The sequence below is a fragment of the Neophocaena asiaeorientalis genome, unplaced genomic scaffold, assembly GCF_003031525.2.
Source record: "Neophocaena asiaeorientalis asiaeorientalis breed wild unplaced genomic scaffold, Neophocaena_asiaeorientalis_V1.1 scaffold96, whole genome shotgun sequence".
Lineage (NCBI taxonomy): Eukaryota > Metazoa > Chordata > Mammalia > Artiodactyla > Phocoenidae > Neophocaena > Neophocaena asiaeorientalis.
This window is the reverse complement of record NW_020175831.1, coordinates 5,917,464-5,940,244: the sequence shown is the minus strand read 5'-3', so window position 1 is coordinate 5,940,244 and position 22,781 is coordinate 5,917,464. Positions and strand designations below refer to the sequence as shown.

Genomic DNA, 22,781 nt, shown 5'->3' with positions numbered 1-22,781 from the left:
TACGACCTACTGGGGCCAGACCCTATACTAAGCACTAAGAGAAATAATGCTGAGCAAATCAGAACCAGACTTTGCCCATACAGAGTTTACATTCCACTTTATGTTAAAGACCCAAAGAAGTTCCCTAAGTAGGTATAATTTTGAGAGAACTTGGTCAGAAGAAAAGGTTATTTTACCTCTCTGAACTGCAAGAACCAGGGTGGCTGACAGAACGCTTCATCTAGAAATTTAAAAAGAAAATAAGCATAATTCATATATCAAGTAGAATAAGACAGCTCTAATATATTATTATTATCATAATTAACATAAATTTACTCAAAGAAAAAGATGGCTGGCCAAAAAATTTATTTTTTACAGACCCAAGTAACATTATTAGCACAATATCAAGCTTTCTCCCCAATAATTATTAACTGAAATCTTTCTCAACACATACAAAAACATGCTGGATTGTTTTCTCAATATTAAAAACTGAATTTTATAATATATATATACTACATGTGTTTGTATAAAGATATAAAAAACAGTATACTTAACAAGTCCCCAAAAAATCACACTATTTGTGATGAAAAGGAGTATCCAGCAAGCCAGAAAAGAAAATAATCTAATAAATGTCTCTCTCTTTTTTTTAAAGGGTAGAGCTTCTCCTTACCATTCATTATTCAGGTAGCTATTACACAGATGTTCTAAAGTGTGGTTTTCATGGAAAACAGCATTAATTATTCAAGTCTTTTAAGAACTCAGAAGAGGAACCCTAAGCCTCAAATAGGTTTCTAAAAACATACACTTAAAATATAAATAAATAAATAAAATCTGAGTCAGCAGAGTATTAATAAATATGACAAATGTGAAACATGATTTAGATCTAACTACTCCACCAAAAAAACAGAGGCAGCCAAGTAGATTATTTCAATGCTTAGCAAAGTAGCAAAAAAAGCAATGCTTATATCAAAGGCTAACGATGGTTGCTTTATATACAGGGGCTCAAGTCTTACAAGTGAGTCCAAGTCTAACAGTTATGTTACGTAAATGCCTTCTACAGTTGCTCTGAGAAATCCCAGTTGAAATGAGAACAATTATGACCCATCCAATTTGTAGTCCAAGGATATCTAATATGATTAAAATAAAGATGCAACTGGACATTAACATCTCCTTTAACAGAAATCACTTCCCTTAGGATTACTCAGACAGCAACACCCCCACTACAATTATCTGTGGATCAAAATGACAATTGTTTAAACTTCTATGATGATTTGAAATATAACTGAGTGCAAGTTAATTTAAAGAGGGACACGATGAGATAACCATATAAAGTAGTTATAAAGATCAAGTTAATTTTGGAATTCTCAAATTTTTCAGCTTTATTTTTCATTTACTCATGTCGTTAAAGAAAAAGAAAGAAAAAGATTTCCTCTTAAAGACTGTCTGACCTTACTTTCCATGCTATGTGTCTCCAGAACTATTTACCGTAAGCCACAATTTTTGCCTTATGTATGAAGTAAAATGGCACAGTGAGGAAAAATAAGTGGCCTCTAACCAGTATTTCCTAGATTAACTTATTGGATTTCTTGTAATGTTTCTACTGATAAAAAGTTTTAGTTTAAAAGAGACAGTTATTATAGCTTCTTATACATAAAATACACATATGACCTCTCTGGACTATAGAACATTTGTAACAGAAGGCATTCTCCTCAGAAGTTCAATGAAGAAATTAGGCAGGTTTGAGGTGTTTTCATTATATTTGATTCTATAAAGTCCACCTTAAAAAAAATACAGTGTACCCCTTGTATATCAAGCTCAGGAACATAGCACTATACATCCATCTCAGAAGATCAGGATTTTTTGTTCAACTATACATGTTATTTAGCAGTCCACAATAAACCTAAAATTGTTCTAAAAAGCAACATTGTCAAACTGTGTTCTACTAAACAACACAGTCCTCTGAGTTATTAAAAAATAAACAAAAGGGTTCAATCATCAAATAAATTTCAGAAAATACTACACACCACCTCTCCTCAGAGATTCATAATACACTTTAGCATAAAAGAGGTTCTAAGAAGTCCTACATCAGCGAAACCCAATTTGTTTAAGTTAACCTAGAACTTCCCAAACTAATCTGGCCATAAAACTCATTTTCATGGTATACCTATCTCAGAGGACGCTGTTGGTCCATCATAAATTATTTAGAAATCAATGATCTAGAACTTCCCTAGTGGCGCGGTGGTTAAGACTCCACGCTCGCAACGCAGGGGGCCCAGGTTCAATCCCTGGTCAGGGAACTAGATCCCACATGCATGTCGCAACTAAGAGTTCGCATGCTGCAACTAAGGAGCTTGCCTGCCTCAACTAAGGAGTCCATGTGCTGCAACTAAGGAGCCAGTGAGCTGCAACTAATACTCAGTTGCACAGCAACCAAATAAAAAAAAATTTTTTTAACACTTTAGGAAAATAATGATCTAAATAAATTTAGGTAATAATCTTTACTAATTCTCATATGACCAAATTTGCTGTGGTGGTTAAGAGAACCTCAGAATAAGTTGTACCCTATTATTTCTGCCAACAAATAGGTCTGCAGGTAATTGCTAAAATAAGAGCCAGGTGGCATTCTTCATTCCACAAAAGAGCTCACGAAAATAGTTTGATGAAAAACATGTAAGGTTTCATCAAACCTCATCTCACCTCCAAGTTCCCCACAGCATGCTAGGGCAAGTTTATTACCTTGAAAAGGAAAATGAATCCATCACCCTTGGCAAAAAGAGTACTCCCTGTTCAGAGTAATCAGAAGATAAGAACCTAATGTTAAGGACCTAACATTAAACAGGTTACATCTACCTCTGATGTAAAAAACACTGTAATTTACAGATGAAAAAAATGAAGCCCAGAGAGATTAAGTAACTTGCCTATTTGGAAGGTTCAAATCCAAATGCTGACTATAAAATACTGTTTCCCCTGTAACATGTTGTTTCGAATCCCTTACAGCTCCTCTAAAAATTTACTTAATTTTATCCCCTTGTGAGTAAATCTTCACCCCATAGTGGTGTTTTTACCAAATAGAAGAGTGTTACCCAACCTTTTCATGTCACAGCACCCACAGAGCACTATAATATTTTCCTGACACACTGGGGTAAATGGCACAGCCCTTCCAAGGGGAGGGGATCAGGACCTTGGCTCATGTTGAGCCCATCAGCTGAGAGGCTCCCATATAGAATCTGAGTACAGTAAAAAAAAAAAATTCAACCTGTTGACTATTTCCCTCCTACTGACAGTTTCCAGCCTTAAAAATAAACACAAAAACAAAACCACATGCAGTATCACTGGAAGAAAAACCAGAAATTCCAACCATTTGAACAGGAGAAGGTGACACAGGAGAAACTAAGGGATCCGGATGGCACAGCTGAAACATCTCAGGTTTAAACTTGGCATTCGCTATCTTCACACATTCCTCAAGCGTTGTGATGAATGTATTACACGTGGCACTAAGTAGAGAAGAGGCTTCATTCATGTTCTGAAAAATTACATGCAAAAAGTTGAACGGACTCACACACAACTATGTGGATTCATGCACCACCTTACCATCAAATAATGAAACATTACCTTCAATGGATACCTTACTAGGTTATGCTCAAATCTGTTTAAAATGCATTACCTTAGAAAATTAAAGCAATGCATGAATAAGAATTATCTGTCTCTCAGGTAAACAATGTATGAAATTAGACTCCAAGAAAAAAATAACTCTTGCATTTAAACGAAGTATCATATTGAAAAACTGTGTACAAAAATTTATCTTAAATAAACCTAACCTAGACTGTAAGTTTCTAACTATCAGAATTCCAAAGGTAATCACAGCAGTGGAACACCATGAGGGTTACTGAGTGCCAGGTAGAATTCATGTCTACCCCACGCACATTCTCCCATTTCTTCCTTGGTAGAATAAAAACTCCAAGTTCTTTTGGGGACAGCAGAGTGCCTTGCTCCTGAGGGATGAATATAGACTGGTCTAAGTCAGTCATGTCTATTCCATGACCCTTTGTCAAATACTCATTTTTCCTAGTTTTCATGGACCCAGACTAAAAAGATAATGAGAAGTCTGCTAGGGTTTCTGGGATTTTCATTCCCTGATAAAAGCAAAGACAGCAAACTGAGATGGTCTCTCTCCACCCTGGCTACCCCACTGCCTCCTGCTTCTGTGCAAACTTGTAGTCACCTTGAAGGCTAGGGCATGAGGAGAAAAAAACAACACACCAAAAATGGCAGAGTGGAAGGACAGAACAAGATTGGGTCCCCGACACTGTCCCTGAGCCAATGGAGCAGACGTAAGGGCACCTGCCTGCAGAGAGCCTGTGGTGAAACAGCAAGTGCCTTAGGGTTTAACGTACTTACATCTAAAGGCAACCTACCTCACCTAAGATTCCTCCCTAGTAGGAGAAGGCCACAGAAAAGTAGGAAGATTTCTTGTCCCACTTCTCCCAAGTTAAGCAAAAGGGGACTGGGAACCAGGCTGGCCTTTCACCCAGAGAGCAGTAAGGCTCACTGGTCCTACTTCACCAGAAAGAATGAGCCTATTTCATAGCCAGGTTCTGCAAATCTGAATTTTGATTGCTACATCACTGCTCTGAGAATGATTCTTTTTTTAAGTTAGTTTATAAAGCTAAATTATTAACCCTCAGTAGTTAAGCTAGGACCTAATTACAAAAGAAAGAGAACAGCACCTGTCCAATGAACTCATGCAGTTAGTCTGGAGAACAAAGCTGGTAATGCTTCTTTCCTACCCCAACCATCAAATAATCAATTGGCTGCAAAGACAGGCCTTGATTCCTTGGACAAATGTGCTGCTTGCTGCTTTACTCTGGTTATACAGACATAGTCTAAAAGATCCTACAAACTGCCAGATAGTCTACAGTACGAAGAGGTCTGAATAGCTGAGAATAACTCATTTTGAAAATGCTTCTCTGTCATCTTATGTAAGAAGCTCACCCACCATATGCTGCAAAGCATAATCAGACATGAAAGGATCATCTTGGATATACCTCTATGCTGGGAGATGAATGATTCTCATCATGGTGAACAAATTCTTGGATCGTATGAACTTGCTTCATTAGGAGGTCACAGTAGAGGCGAAGCTCAGACATTTTGGTTTTCAGAGATTCACTGGTTTCACTTATTTCTGAAAGGAACATATGCAAACATTCAATTAGACTATTTTCATACTTCAGAGGCAAAACAACAAAATGGAATCATTAAAAAGTAAGGCAATAGATATGAATACCTGTAGCTTAAGAGGTATGAGACCTTGGAAATAGAATATAAGGTTTTCCCTGAGGAAACATCTTCTCTTTAGATAGGTGGAAAAAACTGGCTGTCATATGTCTGACATGAAGTTTAGGTAGATTAATTTCCAGAGACAGGCTGATGACAATGAATGCCTTATACAGGATATTTCCATTCCATTACTCATCTTTAATTTGATAAGCACTTGTATTTCTTTTTTTGTGAATTGGCTTTTCTTGTCCTTTACACATTTTTCCAGTTCTAATGTTTGGTTTTTCTCTTAGTAATATATAAATTGATAAATTTATAATTTATAAAAGTTCTTACGCATTAAAGATAGCAATCTTTCATCCCTCCAAAATACTGCAAATACTTTTCAAGATCTGTCAGCTTTCTTTCAGTTTTCTTTATTGTATTCTGGTAACAGAAGTTTTTAACTTTTATATAGTTACAACTGCTCTATATAAACATTCATTTGTTTTCTTCTGTTCCTTTCACAGCTTCATTTTCACATAGTATTGGTTTAAGAATTTTTTTAATTAAAAGCCTATGTTCCTTTCTTTAATATATCCAGACAGACTAAACATCCAGCCATAATCTCAGCCACTCACTTACCAATACCTTCTAAACTAGATGTGTAAGCAGCAGAGGAAGGAAAAAAGTATACACAGTAGATCCTGATGCTTCTCCATATTCTTTGAGCCAGTGGCACTGCTTTGTGGTACTAGTCATGAAGCCCCTCTAGCCAGAGTAGACCAAAGCAGCTCTATCTGCCCATTTAACCTAACCTAAATTGATTTTTACCCAAGTTTAAGTCCATTCCTTCTTTTTAATTGTAGCTATATATATATATAAAACAAAATGTACTATTTTAACCATTTTTAAGTATACAGTTTGATGCCATTAAGTACATTCACATTACTGTACAACCATCCATCTCCAGAACTTTTTCATCTTCCCCAACTGAAACTCTACACACTTTAAACACTAACTCTCCTTTTCCCCCTCCCTTAACCCCTAGAAATCACCATTCGACTTTCTGTCTCTATGAATTTGACGACTCTAGGTACCCCACATAGGTGGAATAATACAATATTTGTCCTTTTGTGACTGGCTTATTTCACTTAGCACATATTCAAGATTCATTGGTGGAGCATCTGTTAGAATTTCCTTCCTTTATAATAAGGCTGAATACCATTTTATGTATATACCATACTATGTTTATCCATTCATCTGTCTATAAACATTTGGGTTGTTTCTACCTTTTGGCTATTGTGACTATTCATTCCCTTTTTTTTTTTTCGATGTGGACCATTTTTAAAGTCTTTATTGAATTTGTTACAATATTGTTTCTGTTTTTTTGTTTTCTGCTCGTGAAGGCACGTGGGATCTTAGCTCCCCAACCAGGAATGGAACCCGCACCCCCGGCATTGGAAGGCGAAGTCTTAACCACTGGACCACCAAGGAAGTCCTCATTCCTTCTTATCCTACCCTTAACCATACTCTATCCGTGATGTTCTTTCACATATTTGAAAACTGTTATAAATTCAATCCTTAGCCTTCATTTTTCAATAACCCACAATTTAGTTGTTTTCACTAATTTAAATAACTTCTATTGTTTTTTAATTATAAAAGTAATACATGTTCAGTGAAAATTTTTGAAAATCAAAAATATATAGGGAAAAAAACTGCAATCTCACTACCAAGATATAAATACTGTTATTATTTTCACATTATATCTGCATATAATTGAACTAATACCATAAATTATTTGCTTGGCTCTTTTTTTTTTCTTTTTGGCCACGGATGCGTAGCTTGCGGGATCTTAGTTCCCCGACCAAGGATTGAACCCAGGGCCACGGCAGTGAAAGCGCTGAGTCTTAACCACTGGACCAACAGGGAAGTCCCTTGCTTTGCTTTTGAACGGGCAATATCTGTAGCTGGTAAAGTCAAAAGTTACGGTCAAAGGGTATAAAGTGAAAAGTGAGTGTCTCCCACAAATTCCCTTTCCAAAGGTAACAACCTGACCAATTCTTACATATCTTTCCTGAGCTGGCCAAGGAGTGGATATGTAATTTTGAATCCTGCTTTTTTCAATTATCACTCAACTTTGGGCATTTTCTCATATCATTAAAATTCCTTGTAAACATTTTACTGGCTACATAATATATCAGCCTATGAAAGCACTATATAGTTTACTGAACCATTCCCCTAAATTTAAACCTTGGCAATGTTTATAAATTTTTTCACTATAATGAACATCTATGTACATAGACCTTCTACATTTCTGATTATTTCTTTGGGATAAATTACTATAAGTGAACATGACAATTTACATTTATGTTTAAGAAAATGTTCTCACCACAAAGGAAAAATGTATAGTTACCTTTTTCTTTTTTAGTCCTAGTGTCAGACAAACAGGCTTTGGAGCTCCCCAAAGCAACCAGCCACCTTTGTCTTTCAGCTGCATTCACTGCCTTCATGTAGAAATGCTGCTCTCCTGGAATGATTAATTCCATTCTTGTGTTGTCTGCTGAATGGACTATGATGATAAACAAAGGGGAAATATAGTCACGAACTCAAGTAATTTGTGGAGAATCAAATCATCACTTACACAGTATTAGATGTTTCAGACCTAAAACAACAAACTCTGATTCAAGAGGCAGGCAGTGACACCTCCTTAAGGGGTATCCAGGGGTACCCTCCAAGCCACGATTCTCACATATACCCAGGCTGGTAGTGGTGTCAAAGTGGTGGTAGCATGTGAACAGAAAACAACAACAAATTAACTACTGAAAAGTGAGATCTAAGAACTCCCTCCCCTGGGGCCACCAGTACCCCTGTCACACTTATCACACTCTTTTTTACAGAATTTTACGTCAACCACCAACCTAAAATAGACCTAAATATAAAAGGTAAAACAATAAACCTTCAAGAAGATTTCTTAAATAGGACATAAAAAGTTCTAATTAAAAAAATTTTTGACAAATTGGGTATTACTGAAATTAAAAACTTCTGTTCGTCAAAAGATACCATTAACAGAATGAAAACACAAACTACAGATCAGGAGAATTATCTGCAATATGAAAACTCATTCAGACTATACGAAGAACTCCTACAAATCAATGTGAAAGATAGCTCAGTTTAGAAATTGGGCCAAAGACTTGAAAAGGGACTTCAAAAGAAGAGGATGTTCAAATGCCTAATTAATATCTGAAAAAATACTCAACATCATTAGTTACTGAAAAAAATGCAAGTTAAAACCACCATGAGAGGGATCTCCCTGGTGGCGCAGCGGTTAAGAATCTGCCTGCCAATGCAGAGGACACGGGTTCGAGCCCTGATCCAGGAAGATCCTACATGCCGAGGAGCAACTAAGCCTGTGTGCCACAACTACTGAGCCTGTGCTCTAGAGCCCGCCAGTCACAACTACTGAGCCCACGTGCCACAACTACTGTAAACCTAACCTAGACTGTAAGTTTCTAACTATCAGAATTCCAAAGGTAATCACAGCAGTGGAACACCATGAGGGTTACTGAGTGCCAGGTAGAATTCATGTCTACCCCACGCACATTCTCCCATTTCTTCCTTGGTAGAATAAAAACTCCAAGTTCTTTTGGGGACAGCAGAGTGCCTTGCTCCTGAGGGATGAATATAGACTGGTCTAAGTCAGTCATGTCTATTCCATGACCCTTTGTCAAATACTCATTTTTCCTAGTTTTCATGGACCCAGACTAAAAAGATAATGAGAAGTCTGCTAGGGTTTCTGGGATTTTCATTCCCTGATAAAAGCAAAGACAGCAAACTGAGATGGTCTCTCTCCACCCTGGCTACCCCACTGCCTCCTGCTTCTGTGCAAACTTGTAGTCACCTTGAAGGCTAGGGCATGAGGAGAAAAAAACAACACACCAAAAATGGCAGAGTGGAAGGACAGAACAAGATTGGGTCCCCGACACTGTCCCTGAGCCAATGGAGCAGACGTAAGGGCACCTGCCTGCAGAGAGCCTGTGGTGAAACAGCAAGTGCCTTAGGGTTTAACGTACTTACATCTAAAGGCAACCTACCTCACCTAAGATTCCTCCCTAGTAGGAGAAGGCCACAGAAAAGTAGGAAGATTTCTTGTCCCACTTCTCCCAAGTTAAGCAAAAGGGGACTGGGAACCAGGCTGGCCTTTCACCCAGAGAGCAGTAAGGCTCACTGGTCCTACTTCACCAGAAAGAATGAGCCTATTTCATAGCCAGGTTCTGCAAATCTGAATTTTGATTGCTACATCACTGCTCTGAGAATGATTCTTTTTTTAAGTTAGTTTATAAAGCTAAATTATTAACCCTCAGTAGTTAAGCTAGGACCTAATTACAAAAGAAAGAGAACAGCACCTGTCCAATGAACTCATGCAGTTAGTCTGGAGAACAAAGCTGGTAATGCTTCTTTCCTACCCCAACCATCAAATAATCAATTGGCTGCAAAGACAGGCCTTGATTCCTTGGACAAATGTGCTGCTTGCTGCTTTACTCTGGTTATACAGACATAGTCTAAAAGATCCTACAAACTGCCAGATAGTCTACAGTACGAAGAGGTCTGAATAGCTGAGAATAACTCATTTTGAAAATGCTTCTCTGTCATCTTATGTAAGAAGCTCACCCACCATATGCTGCAAAGCATAATCAGACATGAAAGGATCATCTTGGATATACCTCTATGCTGGGAGATGAATGATTCTCATCATGGTGAACAAATTCTTGGATCGTATGAACTTGCTTCATTAGGAGGTCACAGTAGAGGCGAAGCTCAGACATTTTGGTTTTCAGAGATTCACTGGTTTCACTTATTTCTGAAAGGAACATATGCAAACATTCAATTAGACTATTTTCATACTTCAGAGGCAAAACAACAAAATGGAATCATTAAAAAGTAAGGCAATAGATATGAATACCTGTAGCTTAAGAGGTATGAGACCTTGGAAATAGAATATAAGGTTTTCCCTGAGGAAACATCTTCTCTTTAGATAGGTGGAAAAAACTGGCTGTCATATGTCTGACATGAAGTTTAGGTAGATTAATTTCCAGAGACAGGCTGATGACAATGAATGCCTTATACAGGATATTTCCATTCCATTACTCATCTTTAATTTGATAAGCACTTGTATTTCTTTTTTTGTGAATTGGCTTTTCTTGTCCTTTACACATTTTTCCAGTTCTAATGTTTGGTTTTTCTCTTAGTAATATATAAATTGATAAATTTATAATTTATAAAAGTTCTTACGCATTAAAGATAGCAATCTTTCATCCCTCCAAAATACTGCAAATACTTTTCAAGATCTGTCAGCTTTCTTTCAGTTTTCTTTATTGTATTCTGGTAACAGAAGTTTTTAACTTTTATATAGTTACAACTGCTCTATATAAACATTCATTTGTTTTCTTCTGTTCCTTTCACAGCTTCATTTTCACATAGTATTGGTTTAAGAATTTTTTTAATTAAAAGCCTATGTTCCTTTCTTTAATATATCCAGACAGACTAAACATCCAGCCATAATCTCAGCCACTCACTTACCAATACCTTCTAAACTAGATGTGTAAGCAGCAGAGGAAGGAAAAAAGTATACACAGTAGATCCTGATGCTTCTCCATATTCTTTGAGCCAGTGGCACTGCTTTGTGGTACTAGTCATGAAGCCCCTCTAGCCAGAGTAGACCAAAGCAGCTCTATCTGCCCATTTAACCTAACCTAAATTGATTTTTACCCAAGTTTAAGTCCATTCCTTCTTTTTAATTGTAGCTATATATATATATAAAACAAAATGTACTATTTTAACCATTTTTAAGTATACAGTTTGATGCCATTAAGTACATTCACATTACTGTACAACCATCCATCTCCAGAACTTTTTCATCTTCCCCAACTGAAACTCTACACACTTTAAACACTAACTCTCCTTTTCCCCCTCCCTTAACCCCTAGAAATCACCATTCGACTTTCTGTCTCTATGAATTTGACGACTCTAGGTACCCCACATAGGTGGAATAATACAATATTTGTCCTTTTGTGACTGGCTTATTTCACTTAGCACATATTCAAGATTCATTGGTGGAGCATCTGTTAGAATTTCCTTCCTTTATAATAAGGCTGAATACCATTTTATGTATATACCATACTATGTTTATCCATTCATCTGTCTATAAACATTTGGGTTGTTTCTACCTTTTGGCTATTGTGACTATTCATTCCCTTTTTTTTTTTTCGATGTGGACCATTTTTAAAGTCTTTATTGAATTTGTTACAATATTGTTTCTGTTTTTTTGTTTTCTGCTCGTGAAGGCACGTGGGATCTTAGCTCCCCAACCAGGAATGGAACCCGCACCCCCGGCATTGGAAGGCGAAGTCTTAACCACTGGACCACCAAGGAAGTCCTCATTCCTTCTTATCCTACCCTTAACCATACTCTATCTGTGATGTTCTTTCACATATTTGAAAACTGTTATAAATTCAATCCTTAGCCTTCATTTTTCAATAACCCACAATTTAGTTGTTTTCACTAATTTAAATAACTTCTATTGTTTTTTAATTATAAAAGTAATACATGTTCAGTGAAAATTTTTGAAAATCAAAAATATATAGGGAAAAAAACTGCAATCTCACTACCAAGATATAAATACTGTTATTATTTTCACATTATATCTGCATATAATTGAACTAATACCATAAATTATTTGCTTGGCTCTTTTTTTTTTCTTTTTGGCCACGGATGCATAGCTTGCGGGATCTTAGTTCCCCGACCAAGGATTGAACCCAGGGCCACGGCAGTGAAAGCGCTGAGTCTTAACCACTGGACCAACAGGGAAGTCCCTTGCTTTGCTTTTGAACGGGCAATATCTGTAGCTGGTAAAGTCAAAAGTTACGGTCAAAGGGTATAAAGTGAAAAGTGAGTGTCTCCCACAAATTCCCTTTCCAAAGGTAACAACCTGACCAATTCTTACATATCTTTCCTGAGCTGGCCAAGGAGTGGATATGTAATTTTGAATCCTGCTTTTTTCAATTATCACTCAACTTTGGGCATTTTCTCATATCATTAAAATTCCTTGTAAACATTTTACTGGCTACATAATATATCAGCCTATGAAAGCACTATATAGTTTACTGAACCATTCCCCTAAATTTAAACCTTGGCAATGTTTATAAATTTTTTCACTATAATGAACATCTATGTACATAGATCTTCTACATTTCTGATTATTTCTTTGGGATAAATTACTATAAGTGAACATGACAATTTACATTTATGTTTAAGAAAATGTTCTCACCACAAAGGAAAAATGTATAGTTACCTTTTTCTTTTTTAGTCCTAGTGTCAGACAAACAGGCTTTGGAGCTCCCCAAAGCAACCAGCCACCTTTGTCTTTCAGCTGCATTCACTGCCTTCATGTAGAAATGCTGCTCTCCTGGAATGATTAATTCCATTCTTGTGTTGTCTGCTGAATGGACTATGATGATAAACAAAGGGGAAATATAGTCACGAACTCAAGTAATTTGTGGAGAATCAAATCATCACTTACACAGTATTAGATGTTTCAGACCTAAAACAACAAACTCTGATTCAAGAGGCAGGCAGTGACACCTCCTTAAGGGGTATCCAGGGGTACCCTCCAAGCCACGATTCTCACATATACCCAGGCTGGTAGTGGTGTCAAAGTGGTGGTAGCATGTGAACAGAAAACAACAACAAATTAACTACTGAAAAGTGAGATCTAAGAACTCCCTCCCCTGGGGCCACCAGTACCCCTGTCACACTTATCACACTCTTTTTTACAGAATTTTACGTCAACCACCAACCTAAAATAGACCTAAATATAAAAGGTAAAACAATAAACCTTCAAGAAGATTTCTTAAATAGGACATAAAAAGTTCTAATTAAAAAAATTTTTGACAAATTGGGTATTACTGAAATTAAAAACTTCTGTTCGTCAAAAGATACCATTAACAGAATGAAAACACAAACTACAGATCAGGAGAATTATCTGCAATATGAAAACTCATTCAGACTATACGAAGAACTCCTACAAATCAATGTGAAAGATAGCTCAGTTTAGAAATTGGGCCAAAGACTTGAAAAGGGACTTCAAAAGAAGAGGATGTTCAAATGCCTAATTAATATCTGAAAAAATACTCAACATCATTAGTTACTGAAAAAAATGCAAGTTAAAACCACCATGAGAGGGATCTCCCTGGTGGCGCAGCGGTTAAGAATCTGCCTGCCAATGCAGAGGACACGGGTTCGAGCCCTGATCCAGGAAGATCCTACATGCCGAGGAGCAACTAAGCCTGTGTGCCACAACTACTGAGCCTGTGCTCTAGAGCCCGCCAGTCACAACTACTGAGCCCACGTGCCACAACTACTGAAGCCCGCATGCCTAGAGCCCGTGCTCCGCAACAAGAGAAGCCACCGCAATGAGAAGCCCGCACACCGCAACAAAGAGTAGCCCCCGCTTGCCACAACTAGAGAAAGCCCGTGCACAGCAACGAAGATCCAACGCAGCCAAAAATAAATAAATAAATAAATTTAACAGTGATTCAATCCATTAGTGTTTAAAAAAAAAATCACCATGAGATAGCACTAGGTATAGTAGAAGAATTCAAAATCTTCAAATTGCTAATAGTAAGCTTTGGCAAGGATGAAAAGCAACTGAAACTCTCATACTAGTTGAAAAACAAATTGGTACAATTACTTTGGTAAACAGTTTGGCATTATCTGAGACAAAAAGTCTCTCCTTGATCAAACTTGTTGGGCTCTTCTGAACCCTCTGCTTGACTAGGCCCAATCTGGGGCTTCCAGCTCTGTCCTAGTAGAGTCCACTTTTAGCAAACATCCTGCTAAGTCAGTTTAGCCAGAATCCCCCACCCTCAATATCTGATCACCCTCCTTATCTGACCAAATTCCACTTCCCGCCACCCCCAGGTAATAATATCTGATCACCCTGACCTGCCTCCAATAAGAATCCCGTTAGGTCTGTTTAATCAGAATCCCCCTTTATCTCTGAAGTTTCATCCTTATAATTTTCCATCCACTGATTCCCCTATCCCACCCCCTGCCACTCTGTTCCTTGGCTATAAACTCCCACTTTTCCTTGTTGTATTCAGAGTTGAGCCCAATTTCTCTCCCCTACTGCAAAACTCCATTGCAGTAGCTCCTATACCTATTCCAACAGACCTGAGTAAAGTCTGCCTTACTGGGTTTTTTTAATAATTTTTTTAAATTGAGGTATAGTTGATTTACAACATTATACTAGTTTCAGCCATTCAACATAGTGATCAAAAATTTTTATAGACTATACTCTACTTATAGTTATTATAAAATATTGCCTACACTCCCTGTGCTGTACAATACATCCTTGTAGCTTATTTATTTTATACACGGTAGTTTGTGCCTCTTAAGCTTTTACCTCTATCTTGCTCCTCCTCCCTCCTCTCTCCCCACTGGTAACGCTAGCTTGTTCTCTACAGCTAGCTTGTTCTCTACATCTGTAAGTCTGCTTCTTTGTGCCTTACTGTTTTAACAAAAGTCAAGAATAGTATTTCTTTTAATATCTGTTAAAGCTGAATGTATGAATATTCAATGTCTCCCTTAGCAATTCCACTCCAGTTCTAGATATATACTGAACAGAAACGCATATATATGTTCAACAAAATAAATATATAAGAATGTTTATGGCAGCTTTACTTATTATAGTCCCAAAATGGAAACAAAATGGAAAAAACAAACACCCATCAATACTAGAATGGAGAGCCAAACTGTGGGACAATCACACAATAAAAATATTACAACACATCAGTAAGAATGGTGAACTGTTACAAAGAACAACATAGACGAATTTCGCAAATATGTTAAGCCAGACACAAAAGAAAACATTGATTTATTCCAGTTATATAATGTTCAAAAGCAGGCAATACTTAAATATGGTGATAAAAGTCATATTAATGGTAACCTTTTAGAGAGATTAGTGGCTGAGATAACATGATTATTATCCCAGCATCTAGAATGCTGATAATATTCTAATTCTTGATCTGGGTGGTGATTACACAAGTGTATTCACTTCGTAAGCATTCTTAAGGCTGAATATTGAAGATTTGTGCCCATTTCTGTATCTTATTCTTTAAACAAATAACAAGGACAACAATAACGCTGCCATGGCTTGAAAAAGTGCTAGAGTTGCCTTAAGAATTCTGCCACTAACAGTCTTTTAAATATCCTCAAGGTTGTCAAATCTTTGAACTTTGAATGTAGTTTGATTTCTGACAAGAGTCAGAATCTCATTTGGAATCAAATATGAAGAATAAGATGAGATAAAACCATCATTTTTTTTATATCTTTTTTTTCTTTTGTGGCCGCAGTGCGTGGCATGTGGGCTCTTACCCCAACCAAGTACCAAACCCTGTGTGCCCCATGCAGTGGGATCACAGAGTCTTAACCACTGGATGGCCAGGGAAGTTCCCATAATTTTTTTAAAAAATAAAAATTCATGCTTTGAATGTGCTTTTCTTGTGTGATTTATAAAAATAAAACAAAATTACACCTCATATAGTTCAGAGAATATGCAAGTAACAACGCGGAAGTGTTTCTATATCTTATGTAGCCATGACCCCCTGTAGGGTTTAACACGCCCTTCTCTAGTGGTTTATTTTTTCCTTCAATTCTCTTTGAAGAATTCAATACTTTTCATTACCACTTTGTCTGATTTCTCCTACCTACTTGCACCCCACATATCCCCACCACACACACACAAATGAATCAATGGTCCATGAAACCTTCCTTCATGAAAATTACAGCATGACTTACTGCTTTTTTCTCCCCTTTTGAAAAAGCACAGTATGGAAAAGGAGTGGGGAAGGTAACTTTACAGTAGAGAAATCTGACAGACACTACCTCAGACAGGTGGTCAAGGTTAATGTCAAGAGTGGTATATCAGCTCTCTCGGGTCCTCACTTCCAAGATGACGAAGAAAAGAAGGAACAACAGTTATGCCAAAAAAGGGCCGTGGTCACGTGCAGCCTATTCACTGCACCAACTTCGCCCAACGCGTGCCCAAGGACACCATTAAGGTCATTAATTAACACAGTAGAGGCCGCAGCCATCGGGGACATTTCGGAAGTAAGTGTCTTCGATTCCTATGTGCTTCCCCACCTGTACTTACATCGAAACTACATTACTGCGTGAGTTGTGCCAGTCAGAGCAAGATAGTCAGGAATCATTCCCGTGAAGCTCATCCCAGACGGACCAAACACTCCCACCCCAGTTTAGACCTGCGGAAGCTGCCCCATGACCTCCACCAAGGTCCATGTAAAGACTAAGCCCTTATAGACTGAAGAAAAACCATCCTCTCCAAAAAAATATTAAAATGGAAATTGTACATTGGAAAAAAAAATGGTGTATCATGTTGACAGCATGTACTCCTGATGTGATCTTCCTCCCTAAAACCCGTAACCCCAGTCTAATCATGGGAAAAACACCAGACAAATTCTGATAGAGGAGCTTCCTACAATATTCCTGACCAGTACTCCTTGAAACTCTCAAGATCACTAAAAAAAGAAGAAAAAGAAAGGAAAAATATCTCTATTACCCAGAAGAGCTTATTTCCAATTCAGCAAAGAACCAGAGTTTATGACTCTGAGTTCATACTTTACCAAAAACCTGCGCTGGCCTCATCATCTTTAGAGTTCAGCTTCCAATCTTTACAACACGCTTCAATGAAAATGAAAGAAAACACTTGTAGACTCAGCATGGACACTAAAGTGGCATCCACAAGAAATTGCTTTTTCAAGTCCACATCGGAAGACTAGTACTTCGAATTTCAATTCAAAGTTTATTTATAGAGGGAGAAATATCAAAAATTGTGCCTAACAATGCTAAGTGCCACTTCTGAACGCTAAGGAGATAAATGGCATTAGAAGATCCCTTCCTGGTTAGAAATGCTTTTCTCCTCTTTTTGCAGTATGCTGAAGAACCCTTTACTTACCTAACTACAAATTCATTTAATTCCATATATTCACTTACCTTTAATTTCACAAACTGCCATCTTTATACTTCCTTTGCTCCCTTTGCAAACATCATCTTGTGAATCATAGTAGGACAGGATTCCATTATCTAAAACAAACCAACGAGGCTGCCAACCTACAAAGATCATAAATAACAAAACAGCAATAAAAAAGTACTTTAATCACAAAGAAAACTATGATTACAAAATTTACCATCCATGTCATTTCTTGGCTCTAAAATAACATTCTGACAATGAAATTTTTAAATGCCAAGATCTGCCCAAAATACTCTTGCATCAATCTCCATTTTGCTGGAAGAGATTTCTGGAGAAACCTCTAGATCAGAATAAATATGGGGAATAATACCTTTATTCTGGCTTACAACCTTCTCATTAACAACCCATCAGACCCATCTTCAAAAATAGCCCTACACACAGAAAATAGCCCAAACACAATTGCCCCTTTTTTCTAAGGGAAACAGAGTCAGGTTATAACATAATGGAAAAAGCAACAGAAGACATGGATTCTAGCCCTAGTTTTGTTATCATTCTTTGTCCCAGGTTGAATAACCTGAGACGAATTTTCATCCCATTAAATATCAAAAATTCCCAGTCTCCAAAATGAGTGAATTGAACAAGAAGACCTCTCAAGTGCCACCTCGCCCTCTAATTCTGCAATGTGGCTTTCCTCTCTCCTATAAAATAACTCCACCTAAGCCAACTCCCTTGCACACAGTGAGTGCTGAATGATTTACAGTCTCTCACACAGAAGTTGCATACCCTGTGGTGAGAGCATGGAGCCACCACTCCTCTCTCCTTGCCCTGCTGTTGCACAGCTCAGGCAGAAATGCTAGAAATTGAAATCATTCATTTAATTAGCATTGACTCAGTGACTACAGCACACAACTATCACAGACTTGGCTCTAATGCGAAGCTGGGGGTGATGATGTCTGTCCTTGAAGCTCAACTCCCACTCTTGCAAGCCAAACTCAGTGTTCCCTGAAATCTTATCAAGCATGCCACTAATTTACAACAGTTCACTGATTAATAACATGGTGACCATGCTGGAGGCAGTGCGACTGCCCTTGTTCTTTCTGTGACTGTTAAATCACCATTCAGCCTGGTCACTTTAGACACTGTCTGCTATATTAATCAGTTCAGTTTTTCTGGGCCAAATAGTACCAAGACAGTAACAGATAGGGGAATCATTCTTACATCCTGATATAGACCCAGGATTTACCTCCCCAAAAGGCTTTACCTATAACACTTTTGAAATGACAATGCTGAGTAATCATAAAAAGATTAACAGCAGGGAATGTGATAATACAGTTCAGAGGGATGGATATACAAAACCAAGTTTCAGAGGCTTGGAAAATTCTTTTTATGAAACTCTATATTCCTTAATGAGGTCTAGCAAATTAGAAGGTAAGTTCTTCTGGTACATGAACTTTATCTTGTTCATCACTGAATTCCCAAAACCTGGGAAAGGTGCTTGGCACACAACAGGTACTAAAAAAAAATTTAATTCTCACGTGATTGAATGAATGAATGATTACAGAAAACTGAGATATTGCCTGTTACCCATAAGAGTACAGATACACAGTATATCCAGTATATCCATAATGTATTGGGCATGCATAGAAATGATGAGGATGGTATCTTCCCAAACATTAATTCACCTTGGCAAACAAATTATAAGAAGGTTATGGTGAAAATACACTCCTCTACCCCCAGTCTAGTGTGCCTACAGGACAAATTGTGATTTTGTAAGCCTGCATTATTGTGATTCAATATCTCTTTAAAAGAAATATTGAGCAAAATGATCATTTAGAATTTGTACCAACTTGAAAAGTGACTATAGTTAAGTATATTAATCTAACTAAGACTGTTAATGATCTCTACATACCCCTTTGAAGAAATATTTAATGAAACAATCTCTAATTGATTCACACATATATATAAGGGCTATATCTGTGAAAAAAATTCATAGGTATTCCTTTTTCTAATACCTTTTCACAACACACATTCTTTTTTATCTCAAACTACCAAATGTTACTGAAATTCTTATTCTCTACAAAGGATTCTTAAAGCACACTGTCATCAGACTGGAAGGTTCCTTAAAGATCACTTAGTATGAACAGCTATTCATCCTTCTGACCTAAGATGAACTAAAAGTAATAATCAGCATGCCACTGAGCCAAATTTAAATTTTAAAAATAGAATTCTTCCAGACAAAAGATTTCATTTCATCAAGCTTCTACACTGCATACTAGCAGTTAACTTAAATGCTCTGCAAAGATTAAAACCTTAAGTACACAACGTTAAAAGCTCAACCAGCTGGTGCTCAGCGACAGGAGATGAGAAAGAGGGCCACTAAGACCACATTTAGCTCCAGGAATAAATTTTGACTCATCTTAGTAATCACCCATTGCTCTGGGCTATGCATAAGATCCTCACATGACCTCCCAAGCCACTGCGCTTAGAATGTTTGCAGTGAGATGATCATCTGCATCTCAAAGCAGAGTAACTACCATCTCAAAGTTAAACTACACAGTATAACTGTTCTCACAACAGCCCATGTGAAAATGCCTAATAAAAAAAATTTGCCTCGTTTTATTAAATGTTTCCTGTTAAAACATACCAGTTACAGAAATGAAGTGTTTGACATTCTAATGCAAACAAAACATCCATGTATCATAAATGTAAAGCATTCGCTGCTATAAATCTGCCTTTAACATTCCAACTAATCAAAAAAAGAGACAATTATAGCTCAGTGCTTATGTCTTTAAGTGTTTATGTGCAAATTTTGCACAAGGTCAGATGGACACAAGTTGGATGATACAATTACTAAGGGGTTCAATACTTTTGGCAGAGTGAACAAGTGGGCAGCAAATCAAGACTGGCCTATTACACTAAACCAAGAAATCTGTTTGCTATTTAATCTTACTTTAAATCCACTCCCCTTCCTCTAATTTGGTGAGATCACAGAATCCTGGAGTTGGAAGACACCTTCAGGATAAACTAGTTGATCACCCCTGCCCTATGAGACAGATCTTGAGAGGAAAAAGTGACTTGTCCTTACTGTTAGCTGATGGCAGAGATGGGACTACAACTCAGATTTAAGGCTCTTTTAATAAACCAGACTGTTGGTGTCATGGAAACGGGCCCTTCCCTGCTGGTCTCTTATTTCTACAGAAACACCTAGTTCTTTGGTGTTCTTCCTTTCAACCAACTTCATGAGTGAAACTGATTTGCCTGCTCCACCTTCTGTGTCCTGCACTTTCTCCCACAATTTCTCACACACTTACCTGAATACCAAAACATAAGGATAACTCATTGACAATCAACCCCTAAGAGAATATAATCTGGGAACAGCTTCCAAAATCTTGCTTGCTATGCTTGAACAACTTCAACGAAGAGAACTTTTAAAATAAACCGTGTTGCTAAGGAAAATTAAAAGAAACAGTGAAAAGATTTCCTAAAACGAAATCTTGATTTTAAAGGGCCCATTACAGTCCTATGCCCCAACAACTCAGTTATCAACAAAATGCTTAATTAAGGGTGAGTAAAGGCAGAGACTGCAGCAACACATGTAGAGTGACTAGGAATGGTTCCGGAAGCTACAGGAGAAAACAGAAGTATTATTACACGGGCAAAGAAATGGTCAGGTGCACTTCCCACCCTCAGGATGGTGCGCAGCCTCGAACTGTCCCCTGCAGAGGCGAGATGGGCACTTACAAGAGACAGAGAGAGCGATTAAGCCCGGGAACCAGACAGAACCGATTCGCTGTGAGGGTCCCCGCCGGCCTGGCGGAGGGAGGAGGAGCCCCTTACCCGCCTTCTCCGCAGCCTCCCTGCCTGAGCCCGTCCAAGTTCTCTCCCCGCCGCCCCCACCCCCACCCCGGTCAGTCGAGCCCTCATACCCGTGAGATAGTTGGTCCACTTGTACAGAACTCCCTCCATGCTTCAGAGCCCGGCGCCGCGCATCCTCCTGGCCCGGCGCCGGCCACAGTGAAGGGGGAAACGCGGGGCCTGGGCAGCCCCTCCCGGCCCGCCCGGGACCCTCCCCGGGCGCCCCCAGCCGGCACAGAGCAGCCCTCAGCCCGCGCGCGCTGCCGGGACGTGGCGGCCCTCAGAGGCCGGGACGGCGGCCGCCGCGCGGTGCTTGGGGGCCTTGAGACATCCCCGGGCGAGCCCCGGAGGCGGCGGCAAAGTCGGGACCACGGCCGGCCTCCCGCTCGCGCTCCCACCGCCCTGCTGCTCCCTTCCGCGCCCCGGCGCTCCTTCCTCCTCGCCCGCCTTCCTTTCCTCCCCCAGATCTCTCGTTTGTTTTCATTGACCCCGACGTCGCTTTCACTTCCTGGATGAAAGGGGCCGGCTTGTCCCGGGAAACCCCTCCCCGGCGGCGGGGCTGGAGGAGCGGGCGCGCTTTGCTGCGGCTCAGCCCAGCCCGAGGCTGCGCGAGGAGGGCGGGTCGGAGCCGTGACTCCTCCTCATCCTCCCACAGGCCCTCGGCTGGCGGCCCTGGGCTCCCGCTCTCACTCAGAACGCAGAGCCCCGGACCGACGGCCCCCCGGGGCCTAAGCCTCAGGGCCCGGGACCGGCGTACTCGGACCTGGCTACGTGCGCAGCCCCCGTGCCGACCCGAGGACTAGCCGCCCCCTCTCCCCCACCCACGTCGCACTCGTAGGCCTCTCAGGTTTTCCTGTAACTGAGCCTCAGGTCTTTCTGGTGGTTGTTTTTTTTTTTTCACACACACAAAAAAGCCTCCTCTTTATGTTTCCTTCGTATCCTTCTCCCGTTCAGGGGGTCCGAGAAATTATCTTCTAGGAAGTCAGTGTGCATTGATTGAGAGTCCCACCACGCCGACAAAGAATCTTAGCCACAACTTCATTTAGAATATAAAACACGGGAGCAACCGTTGGACTTTATTTTAAAAATGGAAGTTTTCTCTAGCCTTTATGATTTTTTAAAATCCTGTTTGGAAATGACCATCCCCTTGTATAATTGACAATAATTTTCAGATTTCTGTAATTTTACAAGCTTTAAGCAAAGCCGATATAAGCAGGCTCGGTGCTGCGGCTTTTAGGCTTTTAGCATCACTGAGGCGGACACCACCTCCCCTTCCAGAGCCTAATCCAGGCCTTCGCTGAGGTCCTTCTGGTTTGGGTAAAAGTCTTTGGGTATTCGCTTGGAAATACGGCGAATTGACGGATAGATGGATAGATGGAAATGTATTTAATAAATCGAATACGTATAGTTAAATGTTAATGATAGAATCCAAGTAGTGGATATAAGGCCGCGGTGATGGGGTAGTAAAATTTATTCTGTATGTTGTAAAGTTCTTCATGCTAAAATGTTGGGGGTGAGGATATAAGGCTGGCTTTGTGTCGGACTTGGTCAAATCCCTGCCGCGTATTAGCCGTGAGATTGAAACAGAATGCCCAATACTCAAATTACCTAGTTTTCTCGTCAGTGGAATGTGGATAATTAC

General features: G+C 39.1%; 1 protein-coding gene and 1 pseudogene across 2 annotated transcripts in view; one reads left to right on the top strand and one right to left on the bottom strand.

The window, feature by feature from the left end:
• Positions 1-21,616, bottom strand: part of PLEKHA3 (pleckstrin homology domain containing A3) — a 28,802-nt gene extending 7,186 nt beyond the window's left edge. Inside the window, exons 1-6 of one of the 2 annotated variants that reach the window (XM_024732890.1) lie at positions 21,211-21,616; positions 17,308-17,424; positions 12,587-12,742; positions 9,960-10,096; positions 3,338-3,502; positions 177-220 (exon numbers count right to left, since the gene is read on the bottom strand). In XM_024732890.1, the coding sequence (XP_024588658.1) occupies positions 177-220; positions 3,338-3,502; positions 9,960-10,096; positions 12,587-12,742; positions 17,308-17,424; positions 21,211-21,250 (659 nt within the window). In that variant the 5' untranslated portion in view covers positions 21,251-21,616. Of the gene's footprint in view, positions 1-176; positions 221-3,337; positions 3,503-5,024; positions 5,162-7,651; positions 7,803-9,959; positions 10,097-12,586; positions 12,743-17,307; positions 17,425-21,210 lie in introns of those variants that run through there. The other variant, XM_024732889.1, reaches the window with a different exon arrangement.
• LOC112391523 (40S ribosomal protein S26-like) lies at positions 16,247-16,597 on the top strand (annotated as a pseudogene).
• Positions 21,617-22,781: the final 1,165 nt, after the last annotated feature.